Source organism: Phoenix dactylifera, chromosome 16 (genome assembly GCF_051530095.1).
Source record: "Phoenix dactylifera cultivar Ajwa chromosome 16, Ajwa_hap1_PhDact_Kaust_v1.1, whole genome shotgun sequence".
NCBI lineage: Eukaryota > Viridiplantae > Streptophyta > Magnoliopsida > Arecales > Arecaceae > Phoenix > Phoenix dactylifera.
The window spans coordinates 21,514,366-21,533,655 of record NC_143205.1 but is presented as its reverse complement, the minus strand read 5'-3'; the positions used below and the strand labels follow the sequence as shown (position 1 = coordinate 21,533,655).

Below are 19,290 nucleotides of genomic sequence, written 5' to 3'. Positions count from 1 at the left end.
TTATAACTCTCGCTATTTGTGACTATGACAAGATGATGGAAAAAAAAAATTATATACTATGTTTATTAAAAATTATGTTTTAAAAATCTTGCAATTGTTATTTTACTTTAACTCATAAAAAACTGCTAAATAATGATAATTATTTAGACTTTAATTATTAATATATAAAATAGAACACATTTTCCAAAAAAACTTATTACAATAGCATGATGCACTTAAAATATTATAACTATTATTATTTAAAACTAGTATTGAAATTTTTTAGTCCTGTATGAGTATTCAACATCTTTCGAACGAATAATCGACGTGGAACTGAATATATATCTGAGTTTTATTTTTTAGATAGATTTATAACAAATTAAGAACATGGGCATTATTAAAAATATAGATATCAGAGTTGAGCTGCAGGAAACATAGATCTTAATCAACCATATACTATGAAATTACTCTGGTCTCTAATGGGGTTGGAGTTGTCCATTCAACAATACATTATTTTGCAATCCACGAATGGCTAATGATTTAGATGCAATAGCAGTGACAGTTTGGTTGCATAGAGCCATCAGAGATGGATTCTTCTGCTGCCGAGGAGCCAGGAGCCGTGCGATTGGGGTCGAAAGGCTTTGTGAGAGGAGGATTTTCTTGGTGTAGCGGCCGGAAAAGGGAAGCCGGATAGGTACAGACTGGCCCAAATGTGAGAGACGTTTCGACCTGGGGAGGAAGGGAAGGAGGTGAGGTTGGTATATGTGGTGGTTTAACTCACACCAAACGGCTAATAAATGAATTGCCGGGCAAGCGGTTCTCTTACTCTTACGTCAATGCCTTTGGAGGGGGTTGAACTGGCTGTTTCAAATGCAAGGGAAGAAGTGATTAAAGGTCCAAATGGGTGATTATGGGTTGTGATGGTGACATAACGTTTATAGTGTGTGTGTGTGTGTGTGTGTGTGAGAGAGAGAGAGAGAGAGAGAGAGAGAGAGAGAGAGAGAAAGAGAGAGGGGTGGTTGGCATGGGATGATCACCATAATGTAGTACATTATTGATGGTGGTGTATGGGCCTACTTGTTATTGTTCATCTACATTTTGATTTGATGGAAGAAAGGTTGCTGTGGAGAAGTGATCCCATGACTTGTACAAGAATCTTGGTAAATGGTGGATCTCAAGATATAGGAGGTAATTTGATGGAGATATCCATTGTGGAGGTGGAACTCCAGCTCGCTTGTGAATTGCTGAGTGACATAAAGAGAAGAGGGAGGAAAGATATATTGCTTTTCCAATTTTAATATTTCTAGGATTCTCGAATCCATCTAAATATGTAGTCTCCAACATGATAAAAGTCTTGGAATATTGATATTTCCAATCATGTGGTAGCTTCAAGACCATCACTCAATTAAAAGGGTAGAGTATGAGATAATCGCGGTTTGCTCTTTTAGAATACTAATTTCTTCTTGCTTTAGTTCTTCTGGTTGGACTGCAATATCCTACAGTAGCAATGACTTCAGGTCTTTTTTTTTTCTTGTTAGCTCTACTTTATTACAGGGCCAGACATCTCCTCCTATTGCAGTAGTTGCTGTTCTCATTATAATGCAAGCAGAAAAAATGTGTTCGCCAAAAATATGACTCCTCTTCACTTCTTTTTGGTCATTTGCATGACTCGACACCAGCATTCGTTGTCATGTCGTTGATATCAGAAAATTTACATCCGCCATCATCTCCTCAACAAGTTCTCATCAGCACCTACCAATAGATATATAAGAAACTGCGACTCTACACTCCAGCAAATCCGGTGGTCTATTAAAACAATTGAGCAATCCACCAACCACCAGCGTTGAGCATGCAAGAGCACATTAATCAAGTGTCGTGGGAAACGAAAAGCCACCTCCAAGGGGACATGAGTAGTAGACTCTCATTCTGAAGTTGATTTCTTTATATCTTCTTTCAATATTTCTTTATTCAAAGCATAAATCATTCGTATGATGGTTAGATTCTATACAAGTTTCTCAATCAGTACTTTAATATCTCAGGATAGATTTTTTTATTCCACTCTACAAAGTACACTCGGTAATGAATGCATGGGACTTGATGATTGATCACTAAACAAATCTTGAACTGTAACAGGACTACCAATCACGTAGGGTTGAGAATTTGCAGCAGCGAACGAGCACTGTTCGATTAAAACTTACCAGGAGAAAGGCAGTGAAAGAGAGAATATAAATCCACAGCAAAACACGAGTATTGTTTGACTCGAGTTTGCTCGAAGAAGACGGTCAAAATGATGGGACCGGGGATTTTCCGGGCTGCATGCGTCTGGCTGCATGAGGCCGAGAGGCATGCATGTGTCTGGTAACCTGTCACCCATCTGCTTCAAGTTTATCGATTGTGTCCCCCAGTGACCGGTCACCCTCGTGGAAATTATAGGAAGAATCCTCCCCCCTAGAAGCCAAAAATTATTGCTAAGCGCGATCCACCGCATCCTTGGAACTACTCGGGGTTAGTGGATTCTCGGAGGATGTGGAGTCGTTGTTGAAGCCCCCAAAAATTATGCGAAGCACAAGCATGCTTTCTATGTTGTATCAAAAATTAATCATTTGATAGCAGCATCACGCTAATGCATAATTTAGTAAATCCCCGTGCCTTCTTACCTGTGCTGTGACCATATTTCTATTCAAACTCGAGCTGCGAGGTTGCCAAAAAAAAATTGCAGCAATGATGCTAATAACGAACGGCAGTTCTGGACGTCCAGGAGCTTTACTTTTCGGGAAAATTACCAGCCCCGCTTAACTTATTTCAATCCATTATAAATCGAACCAGATTATCAGTTTGATAAAATAGTCAAATTATTTCCAAAAAATAAAAAATAAAAATAAAATGGTCTAGTTCGGATATGAATTTTTGATTCGTTTATTAAACAAATCGGGTTCGAATCGACAAATGATTGATCTATCATGTATCCGATCTGATTCAGATCTTGCTCGACCCATCCCGATTGCCACCTCTGATCTAAATACAGTATATGATCATTAGTTAAATCTTTTCTGTTTAAAATTATTAGCTAACCGGTTTAACTTTATCTGTAGCTGTGATTAGAACGAAAGCCAATATGGTGAACTGTTATCACCCTTTCGTTTACTAAGTTTGTGGGTTACAAACTTAGTAAACGAGAAACTCGTATAAATCCTAACATAGGATTATGACGGATACTAAGGGAACCATGAAAAAGCACAAGCAGGGCATCCTACCTCTTGCTATGGTAGACTCGAGCATCAATCAAGATAGCATGACAGATACCTGCTATGTCGTCCCTTAGTGGCGTGCCACTGCCACCGCATGCTAGTACCTGGCATTTTACGTGGCAACTGCTTACCAAGCATGACAAGCACTAAAATTGCTTGGCATGATATGTACCATGCCAATACTAGATTGTTTAGCTTTTAGAGAATCCACCAACCATGTATCGAAAATTTTCGTCACTAAGTAAGATTCCGAAACATAGGGCAACCTTTTATCAGCAGAAAAAGATAATCTTAGGATTCCTATGTCTTGGCCATCATATATACAAGAGAGAGAGAGAGAGAGAGAGAGAGAGAGAGAGACAAAGTAAGACATGACGAACAGAATCAAGAGATGACTTCAAGGCTGGTCACCAGCAGCAGCCAGCATGCATATTTAATGTGTATTTGTATAATTCTGGATCTCATCACCAAAATCCATTTGATTTATAATACCACACAGAATTGCTATTAAACAAATATTTGATCCTCGAACTAAGAATATGCAACAACAGATTATAGGTAATCAAAGTTCGCTGTCTCGGTACCAAATTCTATACTGATACCATTATATTACAGGGTTGGTATGTTTGATATGATACCCGCTTCGGCATACTCAATAAGCCGTCCGTACTGAATACTACTTCAGTACCAATATGGTACAATATGATCCATACTAGTATAATATGGTACAGTTTGTACACATCGATACCGACCGATGTAATATAACCTTTGTACACAACCTTAACACAGTTTCGAAAGCTTTCATCGCTGTGCGCATAAACATACAACATATCAGCTTCACCATCTCACAGCATAACTGCGAATTACTGCCAAAATGCATGGTGGGCCACCCAACAACAAAAAGGAGCATGATAGAGTATCAAGAAAGACGGATTGCTTAAATAACCAAAAAAACCTTTAAGAAAAAAAGATGAGTCTCAACAATGTTTCTAGCATTTTGTATTTTTCTTTTTCCAATTCTCTTGAATTTGCATGTCATCTGAATGATTATATGGCTGTTGTGAGTCGACCTTGCATTGTCATATGGCTACGGATATGGCAAATTTAGCTGCATTTTTGCTCCAACATGACGATGTTGCTTTCTAATCTCTATATCTTAACAGAACTATTTAGTTTGGTAGTGACTGCATTTGCTGCCTTCTTTTCATTCAAGTACTTTCTCACCAGTTGCAAATATGTTCCAGACGAATGTACCAATGATATACAAGGCAACGGACACTTTAAAAACATCATCCCATGAGCCTGTCAACTCAAAGTTTGAATAAAAGAAAATAGATATCAGCATAAAATTGGAAGCTTATAAGTCAACTTAAATTGCTGCATATTGATAAAAACTAAAATTTTTAAAAGATGACTGTTTTGCTGGGCTTGCCTCGTTGAAGGATGTATCCAGTGGCAGCAGTACCAAGGACTCCTGCAAGCACCCCTGCTGTGTTTGATAACCCCAGCAGCACTCCCTGTAGTTCCAAATAGATTTCCACTTTAACCGAGTACAAGAAAAAGAGATTTTTTTTAAGGTTAACCAAGTAAATGCACAAAAGCTAGTCGTTGATCTGATATGTAAAAGAACATCCAGATATTATGAATATATACACCAATATAAATTATATAATGACAATTGAATAAGGTTTTAACAGTCCTAATCATGCCAACTGTTCTTTCTTTTCCTTTCTTTTTCTTCGTGTTTTCTTTTATTGATGTAAAGATTGGGGCCTGTCACCAATTCATTAAGAACATGAAATGGCACATCAGAGCAAATGCCAACTGTTGTTGCTGATCTAATATTGTTTCCAAGCTTCGCCCTATATTCAGGGCTGTCTTTGTGGAAACTGTTTTACTATTAGTTGTCATTTAGGGTAGCTCCTCTCTCGAAGGTAATTGCACAGGTAACTCCTCTCTCAAGGAAATTGCTTACGAGTCCTCTCCATCAGTAGTGTGTTTATTGCAAAAGAGCCATCTCTGACCATCATTGCTGACTCCAAGTTCCTCAATAAAAGCAAACCTCCAAGTCCAACCCTCTTTGTAAAGCATGATCACATGGTGAGTGCTACAAGATGCAACTAGTCATTCAAAGTATAACTACTATGCTGCTCAGATAACTCTCTTTTTGTCTAGTGTACAGCAATAGGTACCAAACTACCAATACCGTGTTGCTGTCATATATAATTACTTATGTGCTATACAGCATTAGGACCTAAATACTTCTACTCTTGTTGGATACTATTATCTCCTCAGATACCCATACTGCTGACTGAGAATGATAAATCCTCTTTCCCCTACCACATTTACAACATTAGTCCCATTGCCTCATTTCCCAACAATGAACTACCACTTTCAATTCCAGTGGTCTAACTTATTACTCTTCCTACCCTCAAAAGCTTGTTACTCTAACACAGGACACCTCCTTGTTTTCTTGCGGAACTAACTGGTCTTTGCTTGACAATATTATTCATATTTTCTCGTGTTATGTGGAACCCTTATACAGGTTCGAGAATTAGGACACATCCCAAAGATTAAAGGCTGTACCATCTTAAGAATCTCCATGTGCTATTAGCTTCTAAGCTTTTCTTATGCCCTGGGAAGGCGAGAAACAAACTGTTACCTTATTTTTTTTTAAAAAAAGACACACACATACTAAAGCAGAGTATCACATCTTTAGCATTCATTAAGGGCAAGCATTTCAAGAATAGATCGCAATTTCTTTGTAGTTAGTTAAAAATGTAGTTATTTTACGTTCCTCTACATTTCACGCTGCCAGTTTTTAGGAAGTCACATACACTTCTTATCTAACCACACTCTAGGTTTATAATTTGCATAAATATTAACTTTATTTTTATCAGTATGTTTGTAAACAAACTAGCCATACTAGATATCATGACTGGTAAAAGAAAAAGGTCATCTGCAGAGAATAAAATAAGGTTTAGCTAATTTCATGACAGCAAATTGGCTTTTCAGATGATAACTTGTTACCAACCAGCCTTCTTTTTTATTTTTCAGAACTAAAAAGAAATAGTTCCAAATCATTTTGTTCGATAAAAAGTTGCTACTTCATCATAATCAGATAGTGGATTGTATTCTAATCAATAACTAGGATAAAGGTAAAGGAAGCATACCGCATAGCGTGGACCAATGTCTTGATGATTAGAATACAGACCAGACTGTGAAAAGGCATCACTGCCCTGAAAAGAGAAGGGAACAAAAAGGAATTCAAATAACTAACTAAAACATGCCGCTTTATCAAGATATCCTATTTCCAAGGGATTTGTAAGACATAACTAATGTGACCTCATGTCAGTTACAGTACAGAACAATTTCAATGATAGATACAAAAGAAGTTGAAGTAGTCTGCAGGAAGAATGCAGAATGAATATAATACTTTCAATTTCAAGCTTGCATCAAAACATTTGGTTCATTATAAAAGATATTGGCCATGGTGAAAATGAAGGATGGGGGAGAAAGAAACTAATAAAAAATCTGAAGCACCTACACTAAAGGGAAAATGATAAAAAAACAAGCAGGTAAATTGCTAACCATATGTTGAACACAGATAAACCGGCAGAAAAGCATGTCAAACCTGACTGCATGCCATGCATAGCACCGCTAAGGCAGGAGTACGGACATGACTCAGCTGTGTGAGAAAGAAGGCTGGCCCAAGAAAGCCAATTGACTGCATAATCTGCACCATCAGGAAAAAAGGGTTTCAAGTTCAATACAAATCTGAAGTGACATGTTTTTCTTCAGCTGTAATTGTAAGGTTTGAGAAATTATTTGTATTTATATTTTAACCTGATATGCTCGCTAAGACATTGAAGCCAAGATAAACAATAGAAACAAAAAAAATGGTCGGTGGAGGGGGAGAGGGGGCAAATTACTTGGTGTTGATTAAAATGGATCATAAATTTCAACGTTTGTAAAACTGTCTGTAATCAATGACTTGCTATGACTAGTAATGTCAAATTGTCAATAAATAACTCGCACTAGGTAACCATTAAATTTGAAATATTTTATCCCCCAAAAAAATATCCAAGAATGCATGACATGAACAAAAGCACATGCAAAAGAAATGGTAAGACAACAGGGAAGTTGAATATCATGTCAAGGTGCCGAAATCAAGCATTATCAACCCTGCCTGCACAGATGTGAACATTCCATAAAGTCAAAAACTTACTTTACGAACTGTGGTTATGGAAAGCCCTTTTCCTACAAGCGTATCTGCAATCCATCCTCCTATGTTTGCAAACACAGCCATAGTTAACCATGGCAAGACACATAACAAGCCAGATTCTGTAAGATTAAACTTCAAGACCTGCAGAAAACCAATTGAATATAGAAATTCATATCAATCCATATAAAAGTATCTATTTGTACTTGCGCACAACACTGAGAAAATTGAGATTGTTTTGCACATTTCTTTGCATCACAGATGCACACTCACACAAGGCATGGTATCGTAAAATAAAGAAACATGAAGAAATACGAAAACTTCTGAAAGAAGCAAAAGTATAAGGCAGAAGTTTCCATTCATGAATCCAGTCTGAAGAAGCCACACTTTTAGTATATAACAGAATCATAAGATGTACTAAAGCTACTTTATTTATGCAACTTCTTACAACTCATGGCAGTCTCATTAACATAAAATACTCGATCAACCTTACTGGTGTCAGTTCTATGGCCGATCAGTGTATTAAATTTCTCTTCTACCAGCATTCCAAATTGCTCCAAAGTTCAAACTACATTTATCTTAGCTTAGATGCAGAGTGCACCCAAACTCTGAATTATGAAACCTTTAAATGGGCTAGTACAGATGTCTCTTCTAGGCAAAGATGTTCAAGAAATGCCTCAACAAGGATTTGCTTTAAGTCTAATAGTGTCGTCATAACCATCAAACTACAAATACCTACTTTCCCCTACAAGTAGAATAAGTTATTGTTTTTATATGTTTTCCTTATGCGGTATGCACAGTATCATTCTGTTTGCTTTCCTGCCATATTGTAAAAGGACCTCTTCTTGGAAATATCACATGTTACATGTCATCAAACTGGTTTCAATATCTATAAGTCGATATTTATTAATCTGGCATTTATAGTAAACAAACATAGAAAAGTGGATGAATAATACATGAACCAAATTTCCAGGTTCAATTTACAACTATCTCAAATGATTTAGTAACAGACAAATACATGTTCAATCTTAACAACTGTTTTAAAGCGATAAAAATCATGCCACTTTGTTAAACTAACATATCTTGTTTTCCTAGCATGGAGTTTCTTGATTGCTTTAGTAATATGATAGGAGAGTGCAACATTCCTGACGTTGAAGGTTGTACCTGAGGAGAAGAGATTGGGAAATGACTCAAGTCATTGGATTACGGATAGATCAAGTAAAAACATTTTTCTTTTGAGAAACATCAAGAGATGCTACTGGACAACTGATTTTTAACTGATGTCCCTAGGTTCATTATGTCGAGGGCTTCCTTCACCTTACATATTTGCCCATAAATTTGTATGGCCCGGTAACTGAATATCAAGTATAGTAACGAAAGTACAATAGCCATCACAAGTTCATCACTAAAATACATCACATGCATATGAAATCATGAAATATTTAATACCTGGTTGTAGTATGTAGGCATCCATGTTAGAAGGATAAAGGTTCCCCAATTATGGCAAAAATGGGATATTATCAGAGCCCAAACCGGACCCTTTGATAAAATTAGCCTCCATGGTATGGAAGAAACAGGTTCCTTCAGCACACTACCCCCTAAGATAAGCCTCTTTTCCTCCGATCTAAGCTCTGGGTCTTCTTGTGGAGAGCTGTGAGCCTGATAAGAGATTAAATTAAAAAAAGAGGGGAAAAAATGCATGCTGCAGTGATGCTGTGAATCAAGGTTCCCTATACGGTACCTTACCATATAGTACAGTATACCCAATATGATATGTTGCACCCCAATACTAGCATAGGTTCAGAAGACCTTTTCTCACACCCATCCATGGTACTGCCCAGAACCAGATGGTGCATGTAGGTGCAACACAATACTGAGCAGAATCAGTCGTTCCACCCCATACAAACCAGTTCGACCCCTACGTGGTATTGAACTTGGTACCATACTGGTTAGGTACAGCACACCTGATACTAAGTGGTATGGGTCAATATGGCAAACCATAATGCGAAGTGAAGATGGAGATATATAGAATTTACATTTCCAGTTGCGATACTACTTTTGTCCATTTTACCCAAGCAAACCTTCTTCCACTAGAACGAAAAAAGATGCAGTCAAAATAAACTACTAGGGAGTAACCAGCAGATGCCCTAGATCATTTGTGGAGCACTATTACTGTTAATACAGCAGATCATTTGAATAGGATAATTCATCCATTTTAAGATCTTGGCCAAACTAAAACTGCAAAATAACAAATGGGTGAATTCGATGGAACACATTCAAAGAAGTTGCACAAGATGAATCTCCGAAAGCCAAAAACATGCATATATGCATGTGTATGTGTATGTGTGTGTGTGTGTGAGAGAGAGAGAGAGAGGGAGAGAGAGAGAGAGAGAGAGAGACTAGAATTTCAAAGGAAAGACAGCTTACTTTGCTTCGCCACAATGCAAACCAGACACTTCCAAGGGATCCAAATGCATAAAAGACAGAAGGCCAACCAAAATTGTGTATCAAAATAGGTGAAAAGGCCAAGCCTGCGACAGAACCTAGATACATCCCACTGTATACGAAGGCAAGTGATCTGCTTCTCTCTGATACTGGAATCCATTTAGAAAGTATGTTGTTCATTGCAGGCATAGCAACACCCTGAAAAGACAACATCACTACATTTAAGCAAAGTCCCAATAAAAAACAAGATTATGTCTGCATGAAGCTATTTAAAATTGCTAGCAGATAATGATAAAAGCTTATAGATATAGCAGTAAGTACTAACTGAAAGAATAACATGACAAGAAAAATTTTGATTACAAAATCAAATATATCAGAATAAAGGAAAATAAGATTTTTTATATCATGGAATGGGTACAAACTTCTTGCATTTACAGTTAAAAAAAAAACAAGGTAATAATCATATATACACAACAAAAAGGGGTCATCCATGTCGCTTGACACAATAAATGTAAAAGATAATTTTGAAACAGATTACAAATCAAGTTACATAACTCTATGGTACAATGGTTAGTTGGCATATATCACAATGGTCACACCCCTCCACTTAGCTACCAGATGTTCTGGATTCAAGTCTTGGGTAGTGCACTCAATTATCTGGGTCTGCGTAATTATAGCGCAGGTGGCTCTCCCTTCCTCGCTCTCAAGAAAAGCTCTATAGTACCATACTACAATGAAATACTAATCCATATAATGGTGATTAGTGGAAGACAAAATCAATTTAGTTCAACAATTGTTAGCTAGAATTGTATGAGAATAAAACTATGATAGTCCATTCAAATGAGTGGAGAGGCTTTACATGTTTCTCTATTGATCTGCGCTTCATGTGCTTTTGCATGTAACACTAGACATATGCATTGATGTAATTATCTATATATCAATGTGCATGCCCAAAAAAACATTTGTAAGATACCGTGCACAGCAAGTGGCTACATGTCTGTATAGTTGTAGGTCCCAAATAATGTTATCTTGGCAGGATATTTCTACCTTTAGACACCTTTCTTAGCTATTGTGGCATATGTTGCATGCAGGCTTAAGTTACAAAAAGCTGCTAATCTTATTCAAATAAAATGGCAAGCAGCCACTTATTGAGGGGATTACTCTATCTAGCCCTGTAGGTACCTATCCTTTGCTAACATAACAGGGAGGTGAGTACATAGATCAATTAATGTTGCAACCACTTCTCCCCTTTATCTCTATTTTCTCTACTTACATTCTTCTTCCTCTCCACTATCATTTTCCTCTTATCCATTATATCTCTCTCTATTCTCATGAATGGACTTTTTTTTGTTGCATTTACAATCACCTCATAGATTAAAACATGGAGTCACAACAATATGCATGAGCCCGTAGCTCACTTACAATTTGCTAACTTCTAGATCATAGTGCAAGCTCTGACTACCAACAAATTCAAAAATCATAGATATGCTCAACTTTTCAAATTTGATTGGTACCATCCTGCAGGCGAGATAGACCTTATAAATAATACCTCTATTTCAAAAATGTACTTATTGATGAGACTGCCAGTTGTGGTTACTATTTAGGGGATAAAAATATCCTATTTGTATAGTATGATGCTAATCTAGATAGTGCTAGAGTATTGCTATGAAAGGTTCTATAGTTCCCCAAAAAGACTAATGGTTCTGCAATTCAACTGACTGATAAATGTTGGCAAACAGTTGATACCAAGATATGATCACAGCATATAACAGGAAAGAGATATCTTGGAAAAGCAACCCTTAAATAATGTAACTGAGATGACGCACAATGAACATCAACATGTAAAAAGACAAGAGGAATAAAATAAATTAGGGCAAAAATTAGCACACTTTTTACTTAAGTCCTAAAATCATTTCAAAGATCAACAGGAAGAGGGGAAAAAATTATATATCAGAAGAAGCCAACCTCACCAATCCCCATAAAAGCACGCATGACAAGTAAGAAAGGAAGTCCAATTTTAGCAGCAACAGGTGTCAGAACTGTTGCAATTGACCACCATATAACACCGAAGCCCAGTACCAACTTACCACCAATCTTATCTGCCCAAATACCTCCAACAATCTGCATGTCAGAGCAAGCATGGGAAAGGTCAAAATAAGAGAAAGTCAGAGGAGCATGGTTCCCATAAATTAGATACTATGTGATATTTTATTTATTTGAAAAATCCTATATAGTGAATTATGTTGGAAATATGTAAAAGAAAAGGCCATCCCAGTGAACAAGGCTCCTGCCACTGCGGCTTTTGGAGAGAGTCAGATGTACACAGCCTTACCCCCGCATGCAGAGAGGCTGTTTCTGTGTTTCAAACCCGTAACCCCAGGTCACAATGGAGCAATCTTACCTTCTTTATGTTGCAAACATGTAAGCTTCACATTTTCTTCAATGCAATAATTAAAGATTCAGTTAACATCTCAAATTAAAAATTTATGTAAAGTGTCATTAGCAACCTGTAACAAAAATTTAAAGATTTCACATGGATGATGAAGAAGGCTCTATTTTTAGACTGAAAGAAGAGCACAAAAAAAAAAAAATAGTCAAGAACTTATATATCAGAGGCTTTGAGCAAGTCCCTTCATGTGCTGAATGTGGATTAGGTTATCTTCCTCCTCATCTCTAGCAACCCACTCTGCATAGGCTTCTTTTTTTTTTTGAGCATTTTAGTTATATCCCAATGGTGTAAGACCGTCGACTATTTGGGAAAAAGGAGGAAAATCACTTTGATCTCTTGTTTCGGAGAAATAAGTGGCTCACGAGGAATGGAAAGAAACATTCTCTATTTGATCTCGAAGTCCTCATATAACACTTCTTCCAGTCGGATCACTTGTAGGAATGACATAATGCTCATCCATGTTCCACACGGCCAAGGAAGCATCGTTTTTTAATCTAATGAAACCCGGAAGAGATTCTTTCTCGAGGAATGGAAGGCACTACAAGAAAGATAGACTCCTTTTCAAATCGCCCCGCGGACTTTACTACTTACGCTTCTCCTCAACCGGTGCGGCCAATCGTCCTCTTCCTTCATCCGACATCGATCTCGGCTCGGCCTCCTTGACAAAACAATGTGAACAACGTGCTGAGATAGGTCTAGAGGTGTCTCATCCCCCAAAGGACAAGCAATCCTTATTCCGAATCCGCTAAACCATGTTTCTTTTCTTTTTTTTTGTCGAAACTATCCATGGGCAATGAGTTTCGATGTATTCGGTGTATCCGTTCTTTATTTAAAGAATTATTTTCGTGCTTACGTCATTTCCCGTGTGCCATGTGCCTTGAAGCTCCAGAGTCTATGATCCAAGTCCATGCTATTTGCGTGATGGAAAATAGTAGGAACTGGACGTCGGAAGAACAAATGGAACAATATATCTAGGAGATATTTTTAATCAATGTAATATGATTGATTGTTTTATTTACACATAAAAGTTTAACTTAGCTAAAGAAATATGGTTTGGGTTGATAAGAGAAGATATAAGAGTGGTTTTAGCAATAAAAGGAATTAAGACCAGCACTCTTTGGTAATTTATTAAAACCCTCAGGAAAGGGCAGCCCCCATGTTACCATCTCAATTCACCACTTTCCACGTACAAAACAATACCTCATGTCAATTGAATATATTACTAAGTATAGATCTACATAAGCTATACAAGGTCAGGTAGCATGTGATGAAGCCTTATAGCATTCTCCTACAGCAGGTAACAAGAATAACTACACCTATATGTAACAAGCTAAGGTATTGTATAGGCACGCACCAGTAATTTAATGAAATTTGAGCAAACTTTCCAACTGTTTGTCCATCTCCATGTAGTATACATAGTCACCAAAAACACATGCATAAATCTTATAAATTATGGTCAAGCCAGTATCAGTTCTATGTTCCTGTAATCCTGTCAGTGACTGGTCAAATGCATTCAAGCTCAGATAAAAAGTTACCTACAGTTTCCTTTACCTGTCCTGGTCATGTAGTGATCTTATATATAATTAGGTGACATTAGATGCCTTAGGAAGAACTGTTAGTCAATTCATTTTACAGCATATACATATTAGCTAAATGCACCCTCTATACGCATTTTCAGTCATTCCCATCTTTCTTATACATGGCAAAGTGTTAAATTGTCATAGATACATGATTGCTCGTAAAATAGATGATGTTTTTGAGGATAACAATAAAACTTATTCTACAAGCACCATTAGCACCAAACTCTCACATTGGCAATCTATGCTGAAATTTAGTATCTTCCACAGAAAAGGCGCTCAAGGATTACAATCTGTTTTGACACTAAAGAATGAAAATCACAGGCTTCTGGTAGGTATTTATGAAGTGTTAACATTCTGAGAACTTAATACTGAAGAATCAAAATTAAGTTCATTTTACATAATAAGAACCTTGAAAACAGAACTACTACTCATATAGCATTCTCCAGTCTGATATTAAATAGTCCTTCTAATTCTATGCAAAGGAAGTAAAATTATGTAAGAGTTCAGCATGCAGCCTGTCCAAGCCATGGTGTGCCTCCTATTTCTGCAGTCCTTATAAGCCTCATTAAACAAGTTCTGGAGATATATTTATCACCTGTTGTGTAACCTCACTGATCTTTGCAGAGCATTATTATCCCACTAAAAGCCTCTAGGAAGTTTGAATTAACCATTCATTTACTTTCTCTCCAACTAAAGACACCTAGCTGGAGAAAAAGAAATAAGCAGAGTTAAAAGCCTAGTGCATAGTTCACCAATTTGAACCTTCTACCACCAAACCAATTCTAATGCTTACTACCTTCAAGCCACATCCACACCATCAGTAACCCTTATTCCATCTAATGCCCTTACTAGCAAGCTTAAAAAGGGAAGAAGGCCTACCTTCTATAACGGGGGGTCTACCTCTTGTTGACCTGATACCAAAAGGATCGGGTGGATGAAAAAGGTGATAGCAGCAGAGGTTGCTATATCCACTTTCTCTTCTCTCCATCTGTTTCTTCTGTCTATTCTTCTTTTTTTCATTTTCCTCTTTTTTTACATTTTTTAAGTATATCATTAGAAACTTAATTAGGGCTATTCCTAGATCTGGGGCCTCAAATAAATAAACTTATGTGGCAACATCAGATTAGATTAGTTTTTCAGTGTAAACAAACCGTTATAGCATATGGACATCTGTTCAAGTCCAGCAGATATTGAGAGCAAACGCCTAGAACCTCAACCAAAGAACATTGCATAATCATTCTTATAAAAATACCTACATATGTGAATTGACATCAGACCGAATGCACCCAATATTTAAAATTAGCATATTTGTATGATTTGGAATTTTTGAACAAGTTAACATACATCCAGAATAGACATCGCATATATTATATCTGTCACTTAGTAGTCCAAATCTCTTGCCACAGAGAGACAGAGAGAGAGAGAGAGAGAGAGAGAGAGAGAGAGAGTCTGCATGAGACCTATTAACTTTAAGGTTTAACCAAAGTCCAAAAATCAAACCACAACACCCATGAGAACAAAAAAAAAATCACAATCATAAAATAAAACTAAAAAAATAGTATCGACATCCATATAGCCTATCTTTGTCAGAACACACTGCGAAAGTGCAAATATTTGAACATACTGAAATATCAATATATCATGCATTGCATATTCTCATGCACCATCCAAGAAGGTAAGCATGTTCAACAATTTATCTCAACAAATAATACAACAATGGTGAAATTAATTAGATGATAAAATGAATCAAAGGGAGTGGACTATCATCTTATGAAGTCTCACTGCACTATACTTTATGGTGGAAAAAGTAATTGATATCAAAGAAAATTTCTTAATTATGTCGCTGTTTAAAGAAAACCAAGAATCAAGACAGACCTGAGTAAGAAGGTAACCCCAGAAAAAAGATGACTGTATTAGGCCCATAGTTGCTGGATTCCATTTAAACTCTGCTGACATTGGAAGGATCGCAATGCTCATATTCACCTGAATTACATGACATCAGTTTAGCAAACACACAGAGACATTATAGTCAAAATCCAGAACCACACAGGCATGGATGCATGCATAAGGACTGCAAAACACAAAGAGATATTTCATTTGAGGTAGAATGAAAGTGACTGCTACAAATAGAAACAGAGACTAGCTTACTCGATCCATGTTGCAGAGAAGAAATGCAAAAAAGCATAAAAGCACAATCAACCAGCGCTTAGGAAACCACTCCCACCAATGAGAAACTTTCCTCACATCTCCTCCTAATAAAACTGCTTCACTGGGCACTTCTGAAGAGTTCAATGAATCCATTTGTGATCCTGTTATTTCATATTGCTCTGATCTGAAGTCAGCATGGGGTTTTATTGCTGAATGATACTCTGAATTGTGACGAGGACTATCTGATATACCAATATTATCCAACTTTCTTGGCTGCAACCAACCATTATTTAGCGGGTCTGAAGAAAGAAAGCATTCCGTTCTTGCAGGACTTCTTCGCTTGAGATTAATGATGCTCAACCTTCCCGTAGAAAAGTTCGCCAGAGAACTTGACAGAGGATGTTCCATCCCCCCAAGAAATGCAACTCTCTTAACCATGGTAATCTTATCTAAACCACAGTTAAAATAAGTTGTGAAGAAGGCACACCTAACAACATTAGAACTTTCTCTTTGAACAGACAAGCTGAAATTTGCACCCCATGCCAATTGCTCTCCAGGAAATGTTGCATGCACCTTTCTGTCGCGTGCAGTAGGCCGCTCTGCTTGATAATTTTTTCCTGCCGATATCATTAAAACCATTTATTCTGATAAACACTGCAAGATTCAGTGGAGTCGTTCACATCATCTTAAGATTATCAGTAAAGGGACACAGAACTTAAGCTTCATTATACAAATATTTTGAGAATGTCAATGCCCAGAATCTTAGAATCAAACTTTTGATATATATCAAAAAAGAAAAAAGAAATTTGATAAGAACAATCACAGAATTTAAGAAACATGTGCATGGTGTTAAATTTTAGCAATTGGCAATGGTTGAAGAAATGGCTTCATGTTTTCATTGAAGCAAAATAATTATAGATACAAGATGTCAGCTTTTAAGACCGCGTAATTTAGGTGTTTCGTTTAACTTGTTTTACCAAGTATACTTCGCATGAATGTCTTCCACTTGATTAGGATTTAAAATAGAAAGGACAAGTTTTAACTTCTAGAATTTATAAATTACGTCAATTTTGTTGAGGATTGCAAGATCATGCACATCGCATGTTAAAGATCAATGGACAGCTCCTACACACATTTAGATCATTTGACTTGCTAATAACAGGGCCCTAAGAATGGATGGCATTGAGTACAAGTCCTCAAGGATTCACATTGAAATTATCCACTTTCATTAGGTTATTTCTTCAAACGCAAACCACTATTATATGAGATTTAGAACTAATGAATAATACTCTTGAACCTCGCCTTGTCACATTAACTCAACCAGGGCTCATGGACAGTATAAACCAAGGATCTAGATCCCACGACTTTGCCTCGAGGAAAGGCCTGAAGACAAGGGTTGGGAAACCAACTTCACTGACCAAACTAGCAGGTTGAACCTTGGCATTGCAGGCTCATTGCACTTGACCCCAACCAAAGTTAACAATTCCCCTGTAATTTTGTATCATAGATTTGCCTGAATCCATGCAGTCAAAGTGAATTAATGCCTTAAGTAGAACCTACTTGTTCATATACATCAAACTGAAAGAATAATTAGGAAATATACCAAAAGTAATGCAAAGAAACACTGCTGAACTATCTGCTTATCAAAATAAGCAGGATAATTTGGAGAATATTCCATAGATCATACCAGAAGATCTTGCAATCAAGTCATCTTGTGACTGATTTAAGGCATGAGATTGACACAGACAAGCGCATGCAGTGAAAAATCATCTCATTTATGGACAAATTGGGAATATCATTTATTTGTTAATATTATCTTCATTCGGCCTAGCAAACAAACCATGACATGAAAGAGAACCAAATTGTAATGAGAATTGAGCAAGAAACACAATATCCAATATATTTTTTTTTAAAAAAAAAGGTAATATTATCATTTTTATGGAAAGCACTTATCACAGGATTCAAGGAACTACGAGGTTAAATAATAAATCAAAAATCCATACAAATTACTTCGATCCCCACAGCTCTTAGAGTCATTTACTTCCTCCAAGAACCATCACCCATACCCTACATTCCTAGATTCCCTAGCATTTGAAAATAAATCTCTGGCATAACCAATACATCAATGCAGCATATAATCGCAAAAAAAAAAAAGAAGGTTCTTGGTAACCCAGAAAACTATGACAACCCAGAACAACAAAAAAAAAAAAAATCAAGAAAATGCACGAACAGAACATGTTCTTGAGAAAATACCAAAACAGATCAAGAACCAATAAGCAAAAAAAAAAGATCAAAGAACCTGAATTTAATTCTACAAACTCCAAATCAAGAAATTAACCACAATCCAAACAAGAAAGAAAGAATAAATAAGAAAGTGTACCAACAGAATGGATATATTCTGGAAAGAAGACAATATTAGATGAAGAATCGACAACTAAAATAATCAAAGAAACTGGCACCAATGCAGCATATAATCTCACAAAATTTTAATTCCACGGACTCCAGCTAGAAATTAATGATTCAACAAAACAAGAAAAGAAGGATAACTACAGGTCAAGAATCCACCACCATGAAAAGCTTAAAAGAACCTGATACGAAAGGGGATCCGAAGCTTCTGCCCGAGATCGCAGCTCCCATCGCCATCTCCGACCCGACTCGAGCTCCCAGAGAGCAGCAAGAAGCCCCAATCCGCCAAAACGAGAACGAATCGAAGAAGAAGAGTAGGGAAAAAAATCCCTAAACCGAACTCAAAGGTCCGGATTCTGCCCTCGCGCCGAGCTCTTCTCCGACGGAGCAGAGCAAGAAGGCGGAGGAGAAGAGGATAAACGGTGGTGCGCCCTCTCGAGCACACACGGCATGTCTGGCTTTCAGAAGCGGGAAAAAGGTCGGACGTTGCCCGCTGGAGGTATCTCCACCTGTTGATAAAGCCCAGATGAGGGGCCGGGCTCGTGCCCACGTCGCGTTCCAGCTTCGGAACGTAACGCTTGGATTATTACGTGATATTTCGGGGCCGTCGGATCTGGGAGCATCTCCTCGGCCGTAACGAAGGGCTGGGAAAAAGCCTGTAGCTGAAGGGTGACTTCGGTCGTACCAAAAGAAAAGAAAGTGTCTTCGGGGAATGAGAGAGGAGGAATGATCGTGCGTGACGAGGGGTCGATTGCAGCCGTTGAGGTCTCGATCCGACGGTCCCTGGTTCGAGATGCTGTTGCGGTCTGGAGA

The 19,290-nt window shown here is 37.4% G+C and overlaps 1 protein-coding gene across 3 annotated transcripts; it reads right to left on the bottom strand.

The window, feature by feature from the left end:
- Nucleotides 1-3,670: 3,670 nt before the first annotated feature.
- Nucleotides 3,671-19,037, bottom strand: LOC103705575 (putative anion transporter 4, chloroplastic). Of its 3 annotated transcripts, none has more exons than XM_039115201.3 (11): nt 18,660-19,037; nt 16,072-16,688; nt 15,799-15,906; nt 11,860-12,015; nt 9,877-10,092; nt 8,899-9,108; nt 7,456-7,593; nt 6,862-6,963; nt 6,401-6,466; nt 4,660-4,744; nt 3,671-4,529 (listed from the first exon to the last, which is right to left on the bottom strand). In XM_039115201.3, the coding sequence occupies exons 1-11, from the start codon at nt 18,712-18,714 to the stop codon at nt 4,432-4,434; spliced, it is 1,851 nt and encodes a 616-aa protein (XP_038971129.1). In that variant the 5' UTR covers nt 18,715-19,037; the 3' UTR covers nt 3,671-4,431. The 3 variants fall into 3 exon arrangements, with proteins under 3 accessions (XP_038971129.1, XP_088568305.1, XP_088568306.1); XM_088712179.2 differs by having other exon boundaries at nt 16,072-16,725; nt 18,660-18,962; XM_088712180.2 differs by lacking the exon at nt 11,860-12,015 and having other exon boundaries at nt 18,660-18,974.
- Between the last annotated feature and the right edge of the window lie 253 nt (nt 19,038-19,290).